This window comes from Carcharodon carcharias, chromosome 5 (assembly GCF_017639515.1).
Source record: "Carcharodon carcharias isolate sCarCar2 chromosome 5, sCarCar2.pri, whole genome shotgun sequence".
NCBI classification, from domain to species: domain Eukaryota; kingdom Metazoa; phylum Chordata; class Chondrichthyes; order Lamniformes; family Lamnidae; genus Carcharodon; species Carcharodon carcharias.
The window spans coordinates 58440413-58464303 of NC_054471.1; the positions used below are offsets into that span (position 1 = coordinate 58440413).

Sequence of the window (23891 nt, forward strand, 5' to 3'; positions counted from 1 at the left end):
CTGTATTCTCCCATTAATTGTGTATTCCTTTGCCTTATTTGAACCTCCCCAAATGCAAAACCTCACACTTCTCCAAATTGAATTCCATTTGCCACTTTCCTGCCCACCTGACCAGTCCATTGGTATCTTCATCTGTTGATGGCTCTTTGGCTGCCACGTGACCTATGAGGATAAGGAGTCATTGGATTTGTCAGGTACTGGAAATTTTTTTTGGTGTTGCTTCTTTCCAGCCATGTTCTCACCTTGAACTCACTTCTGCCGGTAGGGTTTGGTGCTATGCTACGTATGTTTACTGCAAATAAAGGGCAGCATAGGGAGTGCTGAATTAATATAAAGGCAAAGAAAGTTATTTGGAGGGATGTGCAGTTGTGGGAATTTTATACCATATCTAGAAAGGAACTGGAAAAAGCTAATTTCAGTTGCGTTATAGAGATATATTCAATCGAATGTAGTGTGGAAGAACTCAATATATAATTTTAGCGATTGTTATTCTTTGTTCAAAGAATCACCCGGAAACATGGAAAAGCAGAACTAGTTGTCAGGAATGATAAGGCTTAACATATGAGGAACGTTTGAGGACTCTGGGTCTATACTCGATGGAGTTTAGAAGGATGAGGGGGGATCTGATTGAAACTTACAGAACACTGAAAGGCCTGGATAGAGTGGAAGTGGGGAAGATGTTTCCCTTAGTAGGAGAGACTAGGACCTGAGCCTCAGAGTAAAGGGAAGACCTTTTAGAACAGAGATGAGGAGAAACTTCTTTAGCCAGAGAGTGGTGAATCTGTGGAATTCATTGCCACAGAAGGCCAGGTCATTGAGTGTATTTAAGACCGAGATAGATAGGTTCTTGATTGGTAAGGGGATCAAAGGTTATGGGGAGAAGGCGGGAGAATGGGGTTGAGAAACTTATCAGCCATGATTGAATGGCGGAGCAGACTCGATGGGCCGAATGGCCTAATTTCTACTCCTATGTCTTATGGTCTTATAAAACAGGAGAAAGGTTTGGAAATACAAGATCTAAAAATCGTTAAGAGAAGTTATTTAAAAGCACAAAGAAATGGTTAAGTTTGATTTCAATCAGTTGGCAGAATAGCCAAGATCAATCAAGCTACTTGGAAGGTTTAGAATTGCTTCATGCTTAAATAATAAAGAAGAGCTGAATTAGAAGAGCACACATCTGAATTTAAAACAATCGTTAGATTTGATCAGAAAAAATTAGCAGAAACTTCATCCATGGATTGTTCAGCAAAACCTTATACTATTTGATTGAAGACTGAAGCTATGCAAATTGTTATAACAATGTTCAAAAATGTCAAAGCCCATTAGTAATCTGAGAGCATTCTGGAGAGCAGAACCGAGGCAATGAGCTGCTGGTTGTCACATCACTGTGAAGATGCTGGTCATATATGATTATGGTAGTCTAATGCGTAAAGCACTGGATGAGCAAGCCAAAGATCATGAATTCAGATCTCACCTTGACAGACTATGAAATTTAATTCAATAAAAACATAACTTTGGATACAGGCAGAATGTTACAAAATCTGAGAGAAGGTGACAAAATGTGGATGAAAGATTCAAAGACCAGAGGTATAATCCAATAAAGAACCTCAGTGCATCTGTCACATGCTACCCAAACACCAGGTGCATCTGTACGGGGAAACAGATATTGGCCAGAATTTTGTCAGGGTCACTGTTTCACCCACCTGTCTGAGAATGGGCAGCAAACTCCAGTCAGCTCCGTGGGGGAAGTCCAAAAGAATCAATTGCCCTTCAGGCACTTAATTGGCCACTGTCGAGCCTTCCATGGCATAGTGACACAAAGCCTGTGCTACGATTAAGTGGGCCCAGCCACCGTGATTCCCGCCGCAATGGGCTGCATAAAACCATCTTCGCCATAGAGAATGAAAAAGAGACACCTTGCTTGGTCTGCTCCCGTGCATATTTATCACCTTTCAGTAGTTGATTTTAGGCTGGTTGTGAAAATTACTTGTATTCGGATACACTTTTTGACAGCAATGTTCATAATTTGACCCACCACAAAATTGCCTGTTTTCACTACTCTGCAGCACAAACACTCCAAAATCATTTTTTTAATTCTTTCATGGGACATATGCATTGCTGGCAAGGCTAACATTTGTTGCCCATCTCTAACTGGTCTTGACAAGGTGATGGTGAACTGCTTTCTTGATCCACTGCAGTCCATGTGGTATAGGTTTACTCACAGTGTTCACAGGAAGGGAGTTGCAGGTTTTGACCCAATGATAGTGAAGGAACGACGATGAAGTTCCAAGTTAGGATGGGGACGTGGCTTGGAGGGGAACATGCAGATGATGGGGTTCCCATGTGTCTGCTGCCCTTGTCTGTCTAGGTGGCAGATGCTGTGGGTTTGGAAGGTGCTGCCATAGAATCATAGTATCATAGAATGAGCAATTCAACTAGCACCACTCCCCTGCCTCATCTCGGTAGCCCTGCATTTTTTTTCTTTTCAGATAATGATCCAATTCCCTTTTGAAAGTCTCAATTGACCCTGCCTTCAACAAACTTCCAGGCATTGCACTGCAGATCTTTACCACTTACTGCGTGAAAAAGTCATCCCTCATGTTGCTATTGCTTCTTTAGCCAGTTACCTAAAATCTGTGTCCTCTGGTTCTTGATCCTTCCACCAATGGGAACAGTTCCTCCTTATCTACTCTGTCTAGACCCCTCATGATTTTGAATACCTCATCAAACCTCCTTTCAACCTTAATTTTATTTTACAAGGAGAACAGATGCAACTTCTTCAATCTTTCTACTTACCTAAATGTCCCCATCCTTGGAACCATTCTTGTGAACCTTTTCTGCACCCTCTCACATACCTTCACATCCTTCCAAATGTTTGGTGCCCAAAACTGGACGTAGCATTCCAGTTGAGGCCAAACCAGCCCATTTTATACAGGTTTAACATAACTTCCTTGCTTTTGTATGCTATTCCCATTATTGATAAAGCCTAGGATGCCATATGTTTTATGAACCACTCTCACAACATTGTCCTGCCACCTTCAATAATTTATGCACAAAGGAACATAGGAAATAGGGGCAGGACTTGTCCATTCAGCCCATTTTTCCAGACTATCACCATATCCTTTGATGTCATAAGCATCCAGAAATATATCGAGTTCTGTCTTGAACACGATCAATGATTAGCTTCCACACCTTCCGAAGATTCACCACCCTCTAAGTGAAGAAATTCCTCCTCATCTCAATTTTCAATTACCTGCCCCTTATTCTTAGACTATGTCCTCTGGTTCTGGACTCACCAACCAGGGGAAAAATCCTATCTACATCTACCCTGTCATGCGCTGTATGAATTTTGTAAATTTCAATGAGATCAACATTCCAGAGATTACAGGCCCAGTTTCCTCAATCTCTCCTCATGAGACAATCCCACTATCCCAGGGATTAGTCTGGTGAACCTCTGTCGCACTCCCTCTACGGCAGTTACATCGTTCCTGAGACAAGGAGACCAAAACTGTACACAATACTCCAGGTGCACCAAGGCTCTATATAATTGCAACAAGACATCTACATGCACATATGCACCCTGGTCCCTTTGCTCCTGCACCCCCTTTAGAATTGTATGCTTTATTTTGTATTGTGTCTCTACTTTTCTCCTACCAAAATGTATCACTTCACACTTCTCTGTATTAAATTTCATCCGCCACTTGTCCGCCCATTTCTTCAACCTATGTCCTTTACACTGTCCTCCTTATGATTCACAATGCTTCCAAGTCTCATCATCTGCAGATTTTGAAATTATGCTCTGTACACCAAAGCCAAGGTCATTAACATATATCAGCAAGAGCAGGAGTCCTAACACCAATCACTGGGAAACTCCACTATAAACCTTCCTCCTATCCCAGACACAACCATTCAGCACTACTCTTTGTTTCCTGCCACTCAGCCAATTTGTATCCATGGGCAGAATTTTTCCCTTGTTGGGCGGGCTCGATGGGGGTGGGCAGGGGGGCGGCCAGGAAGCTGAGTGCTGCCTGCGACCAGGACAGGACCGTGATTTAATGCTGGCGGGCCAATTAAGGCCCGCCCAGTGTGAAACATGTGATGCAGCGCTCAGAGATGCCTGTGCGGGAGGGGAGGAGGGCGAGAGAAGTACTCAAAGGGCTGAAATCCTTGAAAGCTGATAAGTCACCAGGGCCAGATGGATTGTTTCCGAGGCTGCTGAAGGAAGTCAGGGAGGAGTAAGCAATGCTCTGAGGATAAATTTCCAATCTTCACTTGATACAGGGGAGGTACCGGAGGACTGGAGAAATGTAAATGTAGGTCTATTGTTTAAAAAGGGAACAAAGGAAATGCCAAACAATTATAGGCCAGTTAGTCTTACATCAGTGGTGATCAAATTAGTAGAATTAATCCTGAGAGATAGGATTAACTGTCATGTGGGAAGGCATGGACTAGTCAGGGATGGTCAGCATGGATTTGTTAAAGGAAGGGCTTGCCTCACAAATTTGATTGAATTCTCTGAGGAAGTGACAAGAAGGGTTGATGAAAGTAGTGCAGTAGATGTGTACATGGATTTTAGCAAGGCATTTGTCAAGGTCCCACATGGCAGATTGATCAGGAAAGTAAAAGCCCACAGGATTCAGGATAATGTGGCAAACTGGATAAAAGGTTGGCTTTGTAACAGGAAACAAAGGGTAATGGTCGATGGATGCCCTTGCGAATGGAAAGTTGTCTCAAGTGGTGTTCCACAGGGCTCGGTGTTGGGACCCTTGCTGTTTGTGTTATATATTAATGATTTGGACGTGAATGTGGGGGGCACGATTGGGAAATTTGCAGCTGACACAAAGATTGGCTGAGTAGTGGATAGTGTGGAGGATAGCTAAAACATCCGAAACGATATAGATGGGTTGGTGGAGTGGGCGGTAAAGTGGCAGATGGATTTTAACATAGAGAAGTGTGAGGTCATACATTTAGGGAGGTCAAACAGGTACAGGGATTACACAATAAATGGGAATATACTAAGAGGGGTAGATGAAGTGAGAGATCTTGGCGTACAAGTACACAGGTCTCTGAAGGCAGCAGTTCAAGCAGACAAGGTTGTAAAGAAGGCATATAGAATGCTCTCCTTCATTGGCAGAGGTATAGAATATAAAAGTAAGGATATAATGTTGGAATTGTATAAAACACTGGTGAGGCCACAACTGGAATATTGTGTGCAGTTCTGGTCACCACATTACAGGAAGGATGTAATAGCTCTGGAGAGAGTGCAGAGGAGGTTTACACCAATGTTGCCAGGGTTAGAAAAGTGTAGCTATGAGGAGAGACTGGGTAGGTTGGGGTTATTTTCCTTAGAACAAAGAAGGCTGAGAGGTCACTTGATTGAGATGTACAAAATTATGAGGGGAATAGATAGAGTGGACAGGATAAAGTTGTTTCCTTTGGTGGAGAATTCTAGTATCAGGGGACATAGATTCAAGATAATTGGCAGAAGGTGTAGGGGAGACGTGAGGAAGAACTTTTTACACAGAGAGTAGTTGGTGTCTAGAATTCACTGCCCAAGTTGGTGGCAGAGGCAGGAACTCTAAACTCTTTAAAAAAGTACCTGGATCTGCACCTAAAGTGCTGTAAACTGCAGGGCTTTGGGCCGGGTGCAGGAAGGTGGGATTAAGCACGGCACATGGGTGTCCTCGGGCTGGCAGGGAACAAATGGGCTGAATGGCCTCCTTCTGTGCTGTAACTTTTCTATGGTACTATGTTTTTACAAGTGAGAGAGGTTCGTTAAACAGCCTATATTTCTCCCAGTTGTTACAGTCTGTCTTTTTGGTTGCTCTCGGCTCTTGTTCGGGCCTGGTAACCAATGAGGGTTCCTGTTGTCGTGGCAGTTTCTCACCCTCATCCAAACAGGAGAGAAAGGGAGTGTGAGAAAGAGAGGGCAGCAGCAGCAGCAGCAACTTCTCCTTTAAACCTCCTGATTGTCACTTGTACAACAACAACCAGTAACAGAACAACAAGCAGCGACTTCTTAAACATACAACTTCTCTGGCCCAATGCCACCCCAAGCCAGAGTGGGGAGAAGAGAGCACTCGTTAAAGAGAGAGAGAGAGGCTTTAAAAGAGCTATGGGAACATAACCCCCACGAGCAGCAGAACTTTACTGTATATAAAAAGGATGAAAGTCTCCAGAGTAAGCATGGGTCCCTCAGAAGCTAAGACAAGGGCAATAGGGAGAAAGGAAGTGACAGAGACATTAAACAAACACTTTGTGTAACTCTTCACAGTAGATGACACAAAAATCATATTGGAAAAAGTAGGAACCAAAGGCCTAATGAGAGGAACTTAAAATAATTAATTAGCAATGAAAAAATACTGATGAAATGAATGGGACTGAAAACCGCAAATCCCCTGGACTAGATTGCCCAGGGTCTTAAAAATTGAGGCTACAGAGACAGTGGATGCAGCAGTTATGAGATTCAAAATTCTTTAGTTTCAGGAACTGTCTCAAATGTAACATTGCTATTCAAGAAAGAAGGGAGAGAGAAAACAGGGAACTAATGGCCATTTAACCTGACATAAGTCAACAAGAAAGTGCTGGAACCCATTATTAAGGAAGTGGTAACAGGGTACTAAGAAAAGTATAATATGATTAGGCATTGTCAACATGGTTTTCAGAAAGGGAATTTGTTTTGACAAGTCTGTTCGAATTTTTTCAGGATATTAATTATTACAAAGCAATTCTTTTTTTTTGAGCAAGCTGCAACATTTCTTTATGGAATGCTTTTGTAGACTTTTTCACATAGTAAGTGCTGGCTCAGCCAGCAACACACACATCCTGTGGAAGAATAAAAAAAACTAAGAAAAGCCTCACTACACAGTGACAGCCAGTGTGTGGCGTACTCTGACTGCTTTCACTTACCATCTTCTCGTTAGATCCCCTGCCCCCTACCATTACAACATTGCATCAGAGTTTAGGTGACTTTTCAAAATCGTATCTGCTAAACATCTTTGCACTGTATTACACTATTTTACCACTTTGTTTATGTGTTCTCTGAGTAGTCACAACAGCATAAAGGACTTCACAGGTTAGTTTAACATTGGTGGAGGAGGAGCTTTTTATCTAATTATCAGCTACTTGGACAAGTGTGGATTAATAAAGAAGAGCCAGCATGGATTCTGTTAAGGGCAAATCATGATTGACCTAACTTGATTGAGTATTTTACCAGGATAACAGAGAGTGAATGTGGGCTATGTATATGAACTTCCAAAAGACATTTAATAAAATACTATGTCATAAGCTTGTTAGTAAAATTGAAGCCCACGAATAAAAAGGGCAGTAGCAGCATAGCAAAGATGTCTAAGGGATAGAAAACAATGTTGTGGTGAATGGTTGTTTTTTGGATGTCTGGAGATAGACAGTGGTGTTTCCCCAGAGTTGAACACTGGAGCCACTGCTTTTTGACATAGGTTAATGATGTTCACTTGGAGGCGCAAGGCACAATTATGAAATTTACAGATGGCCTGAAACTTGGAAGTGTAGTAAACAATGAGAAAGATGGTAATAGGACTTCAGGAGGACATAGAGAGCTTGATGGTATAGCTGGGAAAGTGGCAGATGAAATTCAACACCAAAAAGTATGAGGTGATACAATTTGGTGGGGAGAATGAGGAGAGACAATGCCAACAAAATGGAACAATTTTAAAGTGGTGCAAGAGCAGAGATATTTTGTGATGTCTGTAAGCAACTCTTTGAATGATGACTCTTTTAAGATAGAGGATAGTTGGTGCCCCTTCCACTAGAAAGCCTAGTTACTATAGCTGTGGGATTTTTTTTGCCATTTCTATACCGCAGTGGGTCCCACCAGGAACATCAGCACGAAGGTGGTGATGGCTAAAGTGACTGGCCAAGAAAGTGGGTAGTAACTATGTCTCTCTAGGACTTGCTATCGCCGCATTACACATCCAGCTGTGAGGGAGATATGGCTGAAATACCTTGCATCGTCTGTGGCATGCTACGTCTGCTCAACCCAGACTGGATGTTGGACAAGCTGTCTTATAATTTAATATCAGTGGAGGAGTTGAGAGAGCTGATGGTGAGGTAGAGCTGTGTGCCATCAGCATACATGCGAAAAGTGATGCTGTGTTTCTGGATAATATCACCAAGGGGCATCATGTAAATGAGAAAAAGGAGGGGAGGCCAAGGACAGACCCATGGGGAAGATACTAGAGGTAACAGCGCAAGATGAATTCATTGCCACAGAAGGCTGTGGAGGCCAGGTCATTGAGTGTATATAAGACCAAGATAGATAGGTTCTTGATTGGTAAGGGGATCGAAGGTTACGGGGAGAAGACAGGAGAATGGGATTGAGAAACTTATCAGCCATGATTGAATGGCGGAGCAGTATCAATGGGCTGAATGGGCTAATTTCTGTTTCCAAGTCTTATGGTCTTATGAGCCAGAGGTCGCTTCCTCCATATTGGTTATGTGTGGTTGTTGAGAACTAGCTACTGGATCTGTGGTCATCTTGGCTGTTCTAGACCACAGTGAGTCGAACCTAAACTGGCAAATGGTCCCAAAGGGTCGATCATCACATGCTGGCATTTGATGTGGTGATCTTCAGAATTCAACTGGCCGAGAATAGCCATTAAGCCTAAAGTCTGCCAACCATTTATCAAAAATAGGAAGGTTTCACCTCCGCATAGGGGCAGAAAGTGATTTTCCACTTGCACAGACCTTCACGATGCTGCCTGGTGGCCATGGGACAAGTGACGTCAATTTTTTTGAACAGTTAAGAGGAAAGTCAATTACCATCTTTCAAGAGCCCGGCATCCCATAAGGACAGTATGACGGACAGAAGCTGAAGTCCCTTCCTGATCCTGGATACTGTTCTGCAGAGGATTTATTGGTGATGAGGACAAGGAGTAGGTTCACAGGAACCTATAGACTTTTCCTTTATGATTTCCGTTTATCCAACCCCCAAAAGGTTGAGTAAGAACTTACGAAGGCTGCCTACTCCCAGGTGTGCAAGTAGGGTTTAATACATTACTTTGATGTTGTGTCTGTTCTTTTTGTTTTTCGAGTGCTGTTGTGTGTTTAACTAATAATATCACTGTCAGTTGATGATATTAGGGTAAGCATCTCTGGACATTCGAGAAACTATCCTGAACCAGTTCCATTCTTTGTGGTGTGAATTCCTTGCTTGGCTGATACCATGGAACTGATGGCCGTATCATACAAGTTCATGCCCTGGTCCTCCGCCTATCCCCCGCCTTGCTGTGGTCAATCCTGGAGGTAGTTTTGAACATCACTGAGCAACATAAAAACTCAAATTGGACACCTCCGAGTGTAGTAAAATTGCCAGGACAAGTTGAGAAGGGTGTTTATGAAAAAAGCATATGTAGTCCTTGATTCAGAGTCATAGAATACAAAAAATATGAACAAAGGAAATAGGAGCAGAAATAGGCCATTAGGCCCCTCAAGCCTGCTCCTCTATTCAATAAAATCATGGCTGATCTGCTTGTGCTTTGAATTCCACATTCCCTTAAGGCAGGAAGTAATCCCAAATCTTTATAAAACAATAGTTCAGCAACAGCTGGATTATTATGTCCAATTCTGAGCATCACACTTTAGGAACGACCATGCTTGTGGGGAGAGCACAGCAGATATTTACTGGAGTGGTTCCAGTGGTGAGGAATTAAAGTTATGTAGAGAAAGCAGAGAATTTAGGATGGTTCTCCTTAGAGCAGCAAAGAGGAAATTTGATGGGGCTGTTTGAAATCATGAAGTGTTTAGATAGAACAAATAAAGAGCAACTGTGTCCACTGGCTGAAGGGTAAATGACCAGAGGACACGGATTTAAGGTGATTGCAAAAGAATTGGGGAGACATGAGGGAAAGTTTTTTTTTACACAAAGAGTGGTTAGGATTAGGATTTGGATTGCACTGACTGATACTGCCAATAATAGCTTTCAAGAGGGTGTTGGATAAATACTTAAAGGAGAAGGAATTGCAGAGATATGGGGATAGAGCCAGGGAGTTAGACTAACTGGGTAGCTTTTTGAAAGAGTTGGGGAAGACTTGATGGACCAGATGGCCGCTTTCTGTGCTGTGCTATTCTATGTTTCTGTGACACTGGTTTAATTTTCTTAAAATTGCTTTAAGTAGTTTTGCAGCCCCGGAGTTAATTGATAGCATTTATTCCAACAGACTCATGGATCTGTAGGTGAACCTTGGTGGATTTGGGTGGAAGATTCTGTGAATGACCACATATATCACTCAGAATATTTCCTCCTCCAAAAGAAGCAGGTAAGATGTAACCACATAGCTAATACAGTCATGACATTTTCCCCACTACCACCAAGCTTGTGGTCTCTGGCTGCTACCACAGTGAAGCAGAATTGATATATTGCTGAATTCACTGAGAATGTTTCCTACAGGAAGCTCATTTTTGATTACCATATCAGGGAGACAATTGAAAGTTGTTTTACCTCCACTACAAGACAATATATGCTTATGAATGTCTAAAAGCTGGTGACCATGATTTTAAGACAAATATAAATATGTATGCTCATTCATGCCTGCTACCATCTGCAATTTGCCATTGCCCCTTACAGCAATATTTAATCAACGTTGATTAGTCCTTTAGAACTTTTCAAAAAAGGGTAATGTTGAAGTAATCTTGTGGATTTATGTTTTATTTTCCATCCTTAAGGTTGGTCAGCCCTTTGCTGATAGGCTTGAATGAGAAAAGTGGATTCTAGATGTCAGGGTAACATTGTTACTTTTTCTGCCTGATCCTAATTGTTTTGATAAAAGAGTCTTCTTAAGTAAAAATGCTGCATATAGGGTGATCTCAAGGCAACAATAGTGATGAAAAGGAAAATAACAGTTAAATTTGCAGCTGGTAATTTTCCCTGGATGCCTTAGGTGCTAAGCAGCCTCTGAGGTGTCCCATGATGGAGTGTTAAGCTGAGACGGTTCACCACAAGACTGCCATGTTGATAAAGAAGTTGAAGTACAAACTGAGAATAGCCTCCTGGAGGATCATAAACAGGTTTTTAATTAAAATAAAAACAAAAAAACTGCGGATGCTGGAAATCCAAAACAAAAACAGAATTACCTGGAAAAACTCAGCAGGTCTGGCAGCATCGGCGGAGAAGAAAAGAGTTGACGTTTCGAGTCCTCATGACCCTTCGACAGAACTTGAGTTCGAGTCCAAGAAAGAGTTGAAATATAAGCTGGTTTAAGGTGTGTGTGTGGGGGGCGGAGAGATAGAGAGGCAGAGAGGTGGAGGGGGTGGGTGTGGTTGTAGGGACAAACAAGCAGTGATAGAAGCAGATCATCAAAAGATGTCAACGACAATAGTACAATAGAACACATAGGTGTTAAAGTTAAAGTTGGTGATATTATCTAAACGAATGTGCTAATTAAGAATGGATGGTAGGGCACTCAAGGTATAGCTCTAGTGGGGTTTTCTTTATTTTTTTATAATGGAAATAGGTGGGAAAAGGAAAATCTTTATAATTTATTGGAAAAAAAAGGGAAGGGGGAAACAGAAAGGGGGTGGGGATGGGGGAGGGAGCTCACGACCTAAAGTTGTTGAATTCAATATTCAGTCCGGATGGCTGTAAAGTGCCTAGTTAGAAGATGAGGTGTTGTTTCTCCAGTTTGCGTTGGGCTTCACTGGAACAATGCAGCAAGCCAAGGACAGACATGTGGGCAAGAGAGCAGGGTGGAGTGTTAAAATGGCAAGCGACAGGGAGGTTTGGGTCATTCTTGCGGACAGACCGCAGGTGTTCTGCAAAGTGGTCGCCCAGTTTACGTTTGGTCTCTCCAATGTAGAGGAGACCACACTGGGAGCAATGAATGCAGTAGACTAAGTTGGGGGAAATGCAAGTGAAATGCTGCTTCACTTGAAAGGAGTGTTTGGGTCCTTGGACGGTGAGGAGAGAGGAAGTGAAGGGGCAGGTGTTGCATCTTTTGCGTGGGCATGGGGTGGTGCCATAGGAGGGGGTTGAGGAGTAGGGGGTGATGGAGGAGTGGACCAGGGTGTCCCGGAGGGAGCGATCCCTACGGAATGCCGATAAGGGGGGTGAAGGGAAGATGTGTTTGGTGGTGGCATCATGCTGGAGTTGGCGGAAATGGCGGAGGATGATCCTTTGAATGCGGAGGCTGGTGGGGTGATAAGTGAGGACAAGGGGGACCCTATCATGTTTCTGGGAGGGAGGAGAAGGCGTGTGGGCGGATGCGCGGGAGATGGGCCGGACACGGTTGAGGGCCCTGTCAACGACCGTGGGTGGAAAACCTCGGTTAAGGAAGAAGGAGGACATGTCAGAGGAACTGTTTTTGAATGTAGCATCATCGGAACAGATGCGACGGAGGCGAAGGAACTGAGAGAATGGGATGGAGTCCTTACAGGAAGCGGGGTGTGAGGAGCTGTAGGCGAGGTAGCTGTGGGAGTCGGTGGGTTTGTAATGGATATTGGTGGACAGTCTATCACCAGAGATTGAGACAGAGAGGTCAAGGAAGGGAAGGGAAGTGTCAGAGATGGACCACGTGAAAATGATGGAGGGGTGGAGATTGGAAGCAAAATTAATAAATTTTTCTAAGTCCCGACGAGAGCATGAAGCAGCACCGAAGTAATCATGGATGTACCGGAGAAAGAGTTGTGGAAGGGAGCCGGAGTAGGACTGGAACAAGGAATGTTCCACATACCCCATAAAGAGACAGGCATAGCTGGGGCCCATGCGGGTACCCATAGCCACACCTTTTATTTGGAGGAAGTGAGAGGAGTTGAAGGAGAAATTGTTCAGCGTGAGAACAAGTTCAGCCAGATGGAGGAGAGTAGTGGTGGATGGGGATTTGTTCGGGCCCGAACAATCCCCATCCACCACTACTCTCCTCCATCTGGCTGAACTTGTTCTCACGCTGAACAATTTCTCCTTCAACTCCTCTCACTTCCTCCAAATAAAAGGTGTGGCTATGGGTACCCGCATGGGCCCCAGCTATGCCTGTCTCTTTATGGGGTATGTGGAACATTCCTTGTTGCAGTCCTACTCCGGCCCCCTTCCACAACTCTTTCTCCGGTACATCGATGATTACTTCGGTGCCGCTTCATGCTCTCGTCGGGACTTGGAAAAATTTATTAATTTTGCTTCCAATCTCCACCCCTCCATCATTTTCACGTGGTCCATCTCTGACACTTCCCTTCCCTTCCTTGACCTCTCTGTCTCAATCTCTGGTGATAGACTGTCCATCAATATCCATTACAAACCCACCGACTCCCACAGCTATCTCGACTACAGCTCCTTACACCCCGCTTCCTGTAAGGACTCCATTCCATTCTCTCAGTTCCTTCGCCTCCGTCGCATCTGTTCCGATGATGCTACATTCAAAAACAGTTCCTCTGACATGTCCTCCTTCTTCCTTAACCGAGGTTTTCCACCCACGGTCGTTGACAGGGCCCTCAACCGTGTCCGGCCCATCTCCCGCGCATCCGCCCTCACGCCTTCTCCTCCCTCCCAGAAACATGATAGGGTCCCCCTTGTCCTCACTTATCACCCCACCAGCCTCCGCATTCAAAGGATCATCCTCCGCCATTTCCGCCAACTCCAGCATGATGCCACCACCAAACACATCTTCCCTTCGCCCCCCTTATCGGCATTCCGTAGGGATCGCTCCCTCCGGGACACCCTGGTCCACTCCTCCATCACCCCCTACTCCTCAACCCCCTCCTATGGCACCACCCCATGCCCACGCAAAAGATGCAACACCTGCCCCTTCACTTCCTCTCTCCTCACCGTCCAAGGACCCAAACACTCCTTTCAAGTGAAGCAGCATTTCACTTGCATTTCTCCCAACTTAGTCTACTGCATTCATTGCTCCCAATGTGGTCTCCTCTACATTGGAGAGACCAAACGTAAACTGGGCGACCACTTTGCAGAACACCTGCGGTCTGTCCGCAAGAATGACCCAAACCTCCCTGTCGCTTGCCATTTTAACACTCCACCCTGCTCTCTTGCCCACATGTCTGTCCTTGGCTTGCTGCATTGTTCCAGTGAAGCCCAACGCAAACTGGAGGAACAACACCTCATCTTCTGACTAGGCACTTTACAGCCATCCGGACTGAATATTGAATTCAACAACTTTAGGTCGTGAGCTCCCTCCCCCATCCCCACCCCCTTTCTGTTTCCCCCTTCCCTTTTTTTTCCAATAAATTATAAAGATTTTTCTTTTCCCACCTATTTCCATTATAAAAAAATTAAAAAAAAACCCCACTAGAGCTATACCTTGAGTGCCCTACCATCCATTCTTAATTAGCACATTCGTTTAGATAATATCACCAACTTTAACTTTAACACCTATGTGTTCTATTGTACTATTGTCGTTGACATCTTTTGATGATCTGCTTCTATCACTGCTTGTTTGTCCCTACAACCACACCGCCCCCCCTCCACCTCTCTGTCTCTCTATCTCTCCGCCCCCCACACACACACCTTAAACCAGCTTATATTTCAACTCTTTCTTGGACTCGAACTCAAGTTCTGTCGAAGGGTCATGAGGACTCGAAACGTCAACTCTTTTCTTCTCCGCCGATGCTGCCAGACCTGCTGAGTTTTTCCAGGTAATTCTGTTTTTGTTTTTAATTAAAATGCCTGCTAGCTCATTAAGGACTTTGGACATTCTATATTACAGACTTTACATAAATACAAGTGTTTGTTATTGTATAGCCTTTAGGCATGTGATGCTTAAGTTAACATCCTCTCCTAACAGCGACCAGCTGAACAGGAATAAAAGAAGTCATCACTGAGGATTACAGGCGTAATTTCAATCCAAGCTCAGCTTTCACTTTTTGCTTGCTGCTGGACAGTGTTTGAGGGGTACTTTTGATGCACATCGGGAGACTTTCTGGGACACTTGGTCAAAATTCCACCAACATTCATTAACAATTTTCCTGGAAATTCTGTCAGCACTTCACCTGAAAAAAGAATGAATGCTGTGCCACTCTATCTTATTGGAAACCTTGTTGGAGTCATTAGGAAAAAGATAGAGCTGGGCATCTTGCTAGCAGTACTCCTTGTTCTGCATGAGAAATGGGAAGAGGAGCTGAGGCCAAACAAAACAAGCACCAGCTGCTGGAGGAGAGACCGAGAGAGGGGAAGGAAAGGAGGACTCTCAGCTGGAGGCCTTATCCATCTAGAGTATTTAGAAAGCATTACTCCTACATTCATAACCCTAGATCAGCGCATGAGGAAGGTGTGCTTCACCAAAGAGATTGTCATAGAGACCTATAACCTCGTAGAAGGAAGACTCAAACATCACAGAACGGCCATGATTACATTGTTTGTAGCATTTATGCCACTGGAACCTTCCCACTATCACAGGTGGTATCAGTCACATATCATTTTCTGTGCATTAAGGAGGTCACTGAAAATCTATATTCTCTGAGGAATTACTACATATTCTTCCAACTGTCAGATGCGACCAGTGACGGAGAGCTTTAGGTTTCAATAGGATTGTGGGATTCCCTGTGGTCCAGGGATCCATTGACGGCACACAAGTCACCATGCAAACTCTCATTTAGACTTGGAGATGTCCAGGAACAGGCAGTGATCCATTCCCTCAGTATGCAGCTTGTGTGTGACCACCAGCAGTGCATCATGCAGGTGAATGCCTGCTGTCTATGGAGTTGCCAGATTCATTTATCATGAAATGGTCATCCATGCCACAGATCCTCGAGCCCCAACACAATAGGCATAACGTGCTGTTATTGCTGAGAAAAAGAGACATGTCTAATTTTCATCTCGCTCTCATCAGGACACTCGCAACAATACCAACGTAAGGGAGGAAAGCAACAATTTATACAGTATGTGACGAGTGCTGATTGGTTGGCAAGTGGCATTGCCATGGAGAATGAACCACTGATGGTAACTCACGGTTAACTTCCAAACGTTGTTTGAAGTTTAAACAGGCAGCTTCACCCTGATTGGTCAAGGCATTGCACTGAGGAATGAGTCAGCGAATGGCTATCACTTATTTTGTTTAACTGAAACAGGCGAAATGTATGCACATGTTCTTTCTGTCTGCAGAGAACAGGGCCCTGTGTATTAACATAGGTAGCTTCCAGTACACGCAAATGCGCCACATTGCGAGCCCATCTGACAATCTTAAATTGGTTGTCAGTGTAATTCTTAGTGCACTGAGGATTGTTTAGCAAATGTTGCCCAATCACGAATCACATTTAATGTTGGACGCTTTGTTTTGAGTTTTGCAAGCACAGACTGGTTGGGTACTGTCTGTATGTGCTATTAGCTGACAAGGGATACACTTGGATCCAATGGCCCTCTGATGCAAAGAAAACCCCTTGAAAAACCCCAGACAACAGCTGAGCATTCATACGAGTCACTCATCCACCGAGAATATCATTGAGCAGATCATTGGGTTCTCAAGCAGAGGTTTTGATGCCTCAACTGGTTAGGAGGTATCTTGCAGTACTCAACCAAAAAGGCCTCTAGAATTGTGGTAATTTGCTGCGGACTCCACAATGTAGCTATCATAAGAGACCAGCCATTACAACCGGCAATTGTGCCGGTGGGTCAGGCTCAGGACTCACAAGAGGAAGAGAAAGAGCAGAGGACCAGGGTAGCAACAGAGGGTTCCAGATAGACAGCCTGCACCTGTGAGGCATCTGCACTGCCACTTAATTGAAGAATGCTTTTAAGAGACATTCTCCAGACTCTAGAGCATTATTTTTACCTTTCATGACAGAAGATCCATGAGGAAGTGCACCACTGCACTCATTCATTTCAGCTCCCTCCCCATGATGGCCCTGCCTTTGTCTGCACCTCAGCATGGGCTCGAGCAGTCAGAGCCACTTAGCTAACAGGCAATTTTAAAAGCAGTGGTGGAGAGACAGATGAATGCTGTTGTTCAGAGCAAGGCCAGCAGGTTCCTGCTCCATGATCCCTATGCTACGACCTCAGGACCTCTGTTTTGCCAGCCCAGTGATCTGTTGAAGGATAAATCTCTGGACATCAAAACCCCCGTCTATTGAGGAGCCCAGAGCAACCATGACAGCTGACTGAGCTTCCATTGTAACCCTTTGTTGTTTCTTGGAAGTTGCAATAACTGTAGCAGAAGCTGCAACCTCAGTCATCAAACTAAGGGTCCACAGACTGCAGGGCGGAATTGGCCAGCATCATCATGCAGCTATGGATCAATATCAAGACGGCTCGTTCATCCCTCCAGCTATGACCTGTAAGCTTTCAGGCAGGCTCTCCATTGCACCAGCATTTGGTTTGTCAACCCATAATCTTTCTTCTGAAGCTTAGCCCTGTGAAATCCTCATCTAACTCCATTATAGCAGAACTGGTCTGTGATCTTGTCTTTTGGCAGGGTGACACCCCTTGTCTCCCACTTGATGTAGCTACTGCCCATTAGTAGCTGGTGTGTTCCAATGTGAAGATCCGTCTTCTAGCCTAACCTCCAAGTTAGATATGGTGCAGGTCTTTAAGCTGGTGCCTGCAACACCAGTAGCCATTGACACTCTGCCCATTGACACTCTGTCTTCTTCCTCACTCTCCTTGTGTTCCTCTGGAGGTGAGGCGGCACTTATTCCTCTTACACTTCCTCTGATGGGGGTGTGGGTGTGGTTGCAGGTGTGTTGGATCTTGCTCCTGGGATCCGGCAGACATAAAGCTAGAAGGGTTAGTGTGCAATGCATGTGCTGGCCATGAGAGAATTTGTGTTGCGAGACCATATGGGACTTGAATGAGAACTATTTTGGAGATTGACCATCAGAAATAGTTGTGGATCTGTAAGAAAGCTAGAGTGGCCAACACCTCTGAGCGAGATGCCCTCTGCTCTGCCTCTGACCACGACACTGCCACTCCCCTCCCAACCGATCATGGCAGTACCACCTGCTCAAGGGAAGTGATCCTCATGCATGAGTGTTTCCCTATCTCTCCCCCACCCCGATAAGGTCTTGCTGTCGCCACATGTAATGTGTATTCTTTTTCTGGAAGGGAAAAACTGGTTATCATGAATAAGTGTATTGACAGGTGGATTTGTCTGTGTATGAGAGCGACATGTTTGAAGAGCTGTGAAATGTGTCTGAGGCATGAGAAATGCCTATAAAGAATGCAGTAGTGTGGGGTGTCTGACTGTCAGTGTATGGTTAGATGAAGTGTGTTGAGGTTCTTTTGTTGATGATGGTGCAGTTATTGAGCAGTGTTTGTGAGGCCACTCGTGTCTAATCTTTAAACTTCTTGCGGCACGGGAGCCATGTCCTGTGGTCAGGGCTCGTGTCCATCATGTCACAGGCGTTCTCCCACATAACATCAATGAAAATCCCCCTCCTATGCTGTAAACAGTTCGCCCTTCATGTCCATGCCAACTCTCTGCAGCAGCAACTCAACGAGTCCCACACTTCTACCTTCTCCCCATAGCCCTATCAATTCTATCTCTTCATGTAATAATGCAGTTCCTCTTTGAAAGTTACAATTGAATCTGCCTTCACTACACTCTCAGACAGTGCATTCCAGATCTTTACCATTCGCTGCATAAAAATATTTTTTCTCATGCTGCTGTTTGTTTTTTGTCATTCACCTTAAATCAGTGTCCTCTGATTCTCCACCTTCCCAACAATTAATTAACTACACAGGCGATGGTTTAACTGCCTCTGTAGCAGGACATCACTCCTCCTCTGGACCTCCTCCAGCAAGACTTCTAATGCGACATCCAAGAACCTGTGTGACCTCACTCTCAGACCCTGAGCCATCTGCAATGTGCTGCTGTATGCCAGACAGAGCACTTCAGACCTTCTTCAGACCTTCAATGGAAGTGGGTGCACCACTTAATGAGAATTGCTTCTAATCAGTACTAGAGAACTATACATGCAGTCTAATTTTAGTGCCCCCAGGCAAGTTGGAATCATGGTAATCATCAATTATCTCAAATTGTGGGCTAAATCCAAACTTTCAAACAAGTGTATCCTATTACAATAGTATCCATTTCACACCTGTTTCACCCTTTACCTAAAATAACCCCACAGTGTCTCTTTGGTGTGATTCTCCATTAGAGCAAGCTTGAATTACCTGGACCAGTGTTAGGTTGAAAGAATGATTTTATTCTAGGTGACGATCTTTACAAACTGTTCATATGCATACTGTACCTGTTTTATTTTTCCTTGTAAGTTGCATAATGGGCAACTGCAAATTAAAAGGAATTTTAGGAGAGGATAAGTACTTCAATTTTCTGTTTTCTTTTATGTTGATTATAGGTTTTGTCCAAAGAACCACAGCTACTGGTATTTACCATTCCAATTTTTGAGCCATTGCCTTCTCAATACTACATCCGGGCTGTGTCTGATCGGTGGTTGGGAGCAGAAGCCGTGTGCATAATAAACTTTCAGCATCTGATTTTGCCAGAGAGGCATCCCCCTCACACTGGTAATGTAGCTATGAAACACCTATTCATTTATTACTAGTAGACTGAAGGTAATTACCAATAGCACTCACCACTCTAGGTGGCTCAGTAGTATAATCAGTGCATAATTGAACTGGACAAAGAAGCTTCCAGGTTCAATCCACTATGTACTGATCTCATTTAGAGTGGTGATAGAAACATACAATTGGCCTTGGCAACCCTCAGGGAAAGGAAATCAGCCATATTTTTTCAAAAATAGCTGGAAAAACTCAGCAGGTCTGACAGCATCTGCGGAGAGGAATACAGTTAACCTTTCGAGTCCATATGACTCAAAACGTTAACTGTATTCCTCTCCGCAGATGCTGTCAGACCTGCTGAGTTTTTCCAGCTATTTTTGTTTTTGTTTCAGATTTCCAACATCTGCAATATTTTGCTTTTATCGGCCATATTTCTAGCTTGCTATCACTTTCCAATGACTCCAACTAGGAGCGCAAATGCATAGACGTTGGATCAGAGAGGGTTGCAATGCTCCCTATGGTGGATTGGGCTGTCAGCACACACTATCCAGGTGCACACATGAAAAGTGACCATTATCAGTGCCAGACTCAGTGATAGCACTGAGCATAACACTGCTATAGTGATAGCCTCACTCCAGGACTTGAGCACATGACCAAGGCTGACATTTCAGTGTCGTACTGAGAGAGGGTGCACTGTTAAAGGTGCCACTTTCCGGATAAGTTTTTAACGTGAGGCTCCCTCCACCCACGCAGTTGGATGTAAAAGACTCCAAGGTGCTATTCGAAGAAAGGCAGGAGGAACATGCTCTCCCAATGTCCTGCTGAATATTATCTGCTTAAATAAATACCAGATAATCTTCCCTTGTGACATTGGTTGAGGAACATCTGGTCAATTATTTACTGTTTGTTGCATGCTGCTGTCTGCATATTGCCCACTGCATTTACCCACAAAACAGTACTAGCTACACTTCAGATGTAACTAATTGGCTGTGAATGTACTGAAGACATGAGAGCGCTGTATTAATGCAGGGTTGTTCAATCTTGTGAAGATGATATACTAATAATTTAATTGAAAAACACGTTTTGTGTTTTACCTCAATGGAAGAGCTGGTTGTATTGAGTTGTGTCTCTCTCCAAAGTGAGGATGGGAAAATATTGTCCAATATGAATAATATCCTTTTAAATCTTTCTCTTTTCAATAAAGCATTGATAAAATCTTGTCTTTTGTACCCAAAGAGGCCTTTCAATTTGTTGGCAGTCTCTGCTCCTTTACGCCTATCCTGGTTATGTGTATGTGTGTTCATATGTATTACATGTTTGAGTTCTTTGTACTTTGCAGAATTGCTTGACCTGCAGCCATTGCCCATCAGTGCTCTGGGAAATCGGGAGTATGAAGCACTGTACAAGTTCACCCACTTCAACCCAATCCAGACTCAGATATTTCACACCCTCTATCACACTGACTGTAATGTACTGCTTGGAGCTCCCACGGGATCTGGAAAGACGGTCGCAGCTGAGCTGGCAATATTTCGTGTTTTCAACAAATACCCAACATCAAAGGTTATTTTTGGTTTAATTTTCTCTCGTATGTTTGTAACATTTTTGGTTGAATTACTTAAGTTAAATGCTCTTTAAGCCTTCATAAAACTGTTTCACACAGTCCTCGTCTCCCTATGTCTATACTGATATGCTTGTTCCTTTTGTTTAAAACTCTGGTTCTAAGTATTTTTTGTCCATTCTAACCTATTGTTTATTTGGGAATTTGACTCCTGAAGCTTAATTTTGTGACCTTTGAACTCTCATCTGATTTCTAGGCTGTTTACATTGCTCCTCTCAAAGCACTTGTCCGTGAGCGAATTGAGGATTGGAAAATCAGGATTACTGAGAAGCTGGGTAAAAAGTAAGCACCAATCGAAATGGGGTAAATGTTTGTCTTCATTAAATGGGTGGCAATCTGGTGAGAAAAAAAAAACACCTGCTTATTATCAAAGCCCCTGCTTCTTGTTTCTATTGATTTAAATGGAATTAAATCAGATTCTATAAGATCGAAGGTAAGGTTGCTAAATTCTTTTTTACTCCCTCCCATCCAACCCCTCCAAGCTGATCAGATTTTTGTTTTCGTTTTTATGCTTCCACGATTTCCTTTAGTAATTCCTTTGTGGAGTATTCAATTATGGTCTGATTTTATTTGGGCCTCAGTTAATGTTTAGGGACATGGATAAGTTGCAAGTGTGCATGCCTTTGTTCTTTTTATACTTTTTAATAGTTTTGTATTTATTAAAAATGTTCAGCTAACTAGGGAAGTGTTGGTTTAGATGAAACAATTTCAGGTAACAGTGTAGTATTACCGTGAGTGTATGGAGGTATGTTTGCCTCTCGAGCAGATGTTGCACATTTGGACCATGTGTTCCCAAATGTTCATTCTTCATGTCAGTTCTCTTCAAATGGTTTTGTACAACCTTTTGTATCAGCACTATATTTTTAAGCAGAGGGTTGAGGAATTTTTGGATGTCTGCTGGCTTGTTTTCCAGGCAGATCCTGCTCAAAAAGTTGCTGAGCAATCAGAAACATGATTGATGGCACATTGATGTGACTCTTCAAATCTATCACTTGATCTTTTTAATCTACAGAGAAAAAGTACATTGATATTTGTGGCTACTTTTGCTTTAATGTAGGTGTGGGCATACGCATCCAGGTGTTCGTCTCACCCTAGTCTGATTTTCTAGTATAATTCCGGCCTGATAATTAGCTGGAAATGTCCCCAGCTTTAGTAACTGTCATTTCAGAAGAAAGCATCAACTTCTAATACTTAAGGGAGCTGTAATTTAAATGACAAAGTGAAACTCATTTTTAGATGCTAAATTTTTTTGACTTACAAATGACGTATCCGTTACAGTAATTATGTTTGATTGAATGCACGTGGGGGCATTAGCTAGGTTTTCACATGGGCTCATATAGATAGAAACAGACGAGAGCTGGGGTAGGGTTAAGAGACATGTATCTGGAATGTGTATCTCTATAAATAAATGCTTATAAAAGTGTAAAGATTGGCTCCAGTTCTATCCTTCACCACCTGGCTTTCTGGCAAATAGAGGGCGTGAACTTCTGCTCAGTGGCAGTCAGGGTCATATTGCCACTCTGCCCCTACTTTTTTACCTTTTAAATGTTTTCGTTCCTGTCTCGCCTGACCTTCCGACTCAGGCCAGAAAGAACTATGCAGGGCAGCAAGAGACCTTCAGTTGAACACTGGAGGGTCAGCAGGAAGGAATCACCACCAGCAGACGTAAATCAGGTAGGTTTAAAGGTCCAACCATGGAGAAGGTAGGTTTGTCAGGTAAGTGGTTAGAACTTGGGGGGGCGGTGGGGTGGCAGAAGTGGGGTAGGAGTGGGTGGTGGCTGAATCGAGCAGTTGGAGAGAGGGAGGTTGGGTCGGGTCTGGGGGGTAGTTGGGGTTTAGGAGGAGTCCCATGTGGGAGGTGGGGGGTGGTTCGGGGAATTGGTCCGGTGAAGGGCGGGGCGGGGCGGGTGCTATGGCGGGGGGAGGAGGGGGGGTTGGGGGAGTCCCATGGGTGAGGGGTGCATAGTTGGGGAGGTGGAAAGTTGCCTAAGAATGTGGGGGAGTGCAGTTTGGCGGGGGGTGGTGGGGGGGGCGGGGCTCGGTGTGGGTCTGTACAATAGTTACCCAGAATCGAGAAAGGGGGTTTAATTCTTCTAACTTTTTCTGGGTAATGATTGATGTAAGACTCTCAGAACCATCTGAGGTTTGTGATTTAAATCGCATTTTCGGTGGGTTACCACTGCAGGGCAACTACCCAAAGCAAGTTTGCACTTGCCAGGCAATTGCCATGCAAACCTTACCTGGGAACTTTGGGGGGGTTTCCACAGCATGTTTTTGGGGTACTCCCCCAGTTACACTGCCCTGAAGCTCGGAAGTTACAGCCCAGCATGTTAGGAGATGATGCCTGGAAATTGAGAAAATAATTTTGAGACTTCAGATTTCGAAAAAAAAAAGGCGGCCATTCCCTGGAAGAATATATCATGGACTTTAAAAGATTGTATAAAAGATTGATGAAATTCAATTTGGGGATCTCTAGATCAGTATTAGCGTTTAAATTGCTGGATTGTGCTAAGGTGTCTCATATAGACCAGCAACTGGTTCTAACTCGTGTTCCATTGTTGGGGAAAGAGACCCTGTTGGATCAGATGTATGCTGCCTTAAATAAAGAAATCCTGGTGAAACAGTCATTTAATTCAGCCTTCATGAAACAAATGAGGCATTCCCCAATAACACAAAGAATCGAGGACTGAACGATCGCTAGATTTCAAAATGGTGCAAGTACTGGAGGCAAGGGTTCAAGATGGGCAGAATGAGGCTGAAGACACCTTTAGCAGATCTGGCTATTAGAGCAGAAGACAAAATAAGAGGCAAATGAATCCCAAAGATTAGTTAATAGATGCT

At 43.8% G+C, this 23891-nt stretch overlaps 1 protein-coding gene across 2 annotated transcripts in view; it reads left to right on the plus strand.

The window, feature by feature from the left end:
* Positions 1-23891, plus strand: part of ascc3 (activating signal cointegrator 1 complex subunit 3) — a 619273-nt gene that overhangs the window by 407967 nt on the left and 187415 nt on the right. For both annotated transcript variants that reach the window (XM_041188004.1, XM_041188005.1), the window contains exons 23-26: positions 10197-10295; positions 19270-19438; positions 20772-20992; positions 21247-21332. In XM_041188004.1, coding sequence (XP_041043938.1) covers positions 10197-10295; positions 19270-19438; positions 20772-20992; positions 21247-21332 — 575 coding nt within the window. The remainder of the gene's footprint in view (positions 1-10196; positions 10296-19269; positions 19439-20771; positions 20993-21246; positions 21333-23891) is intronic.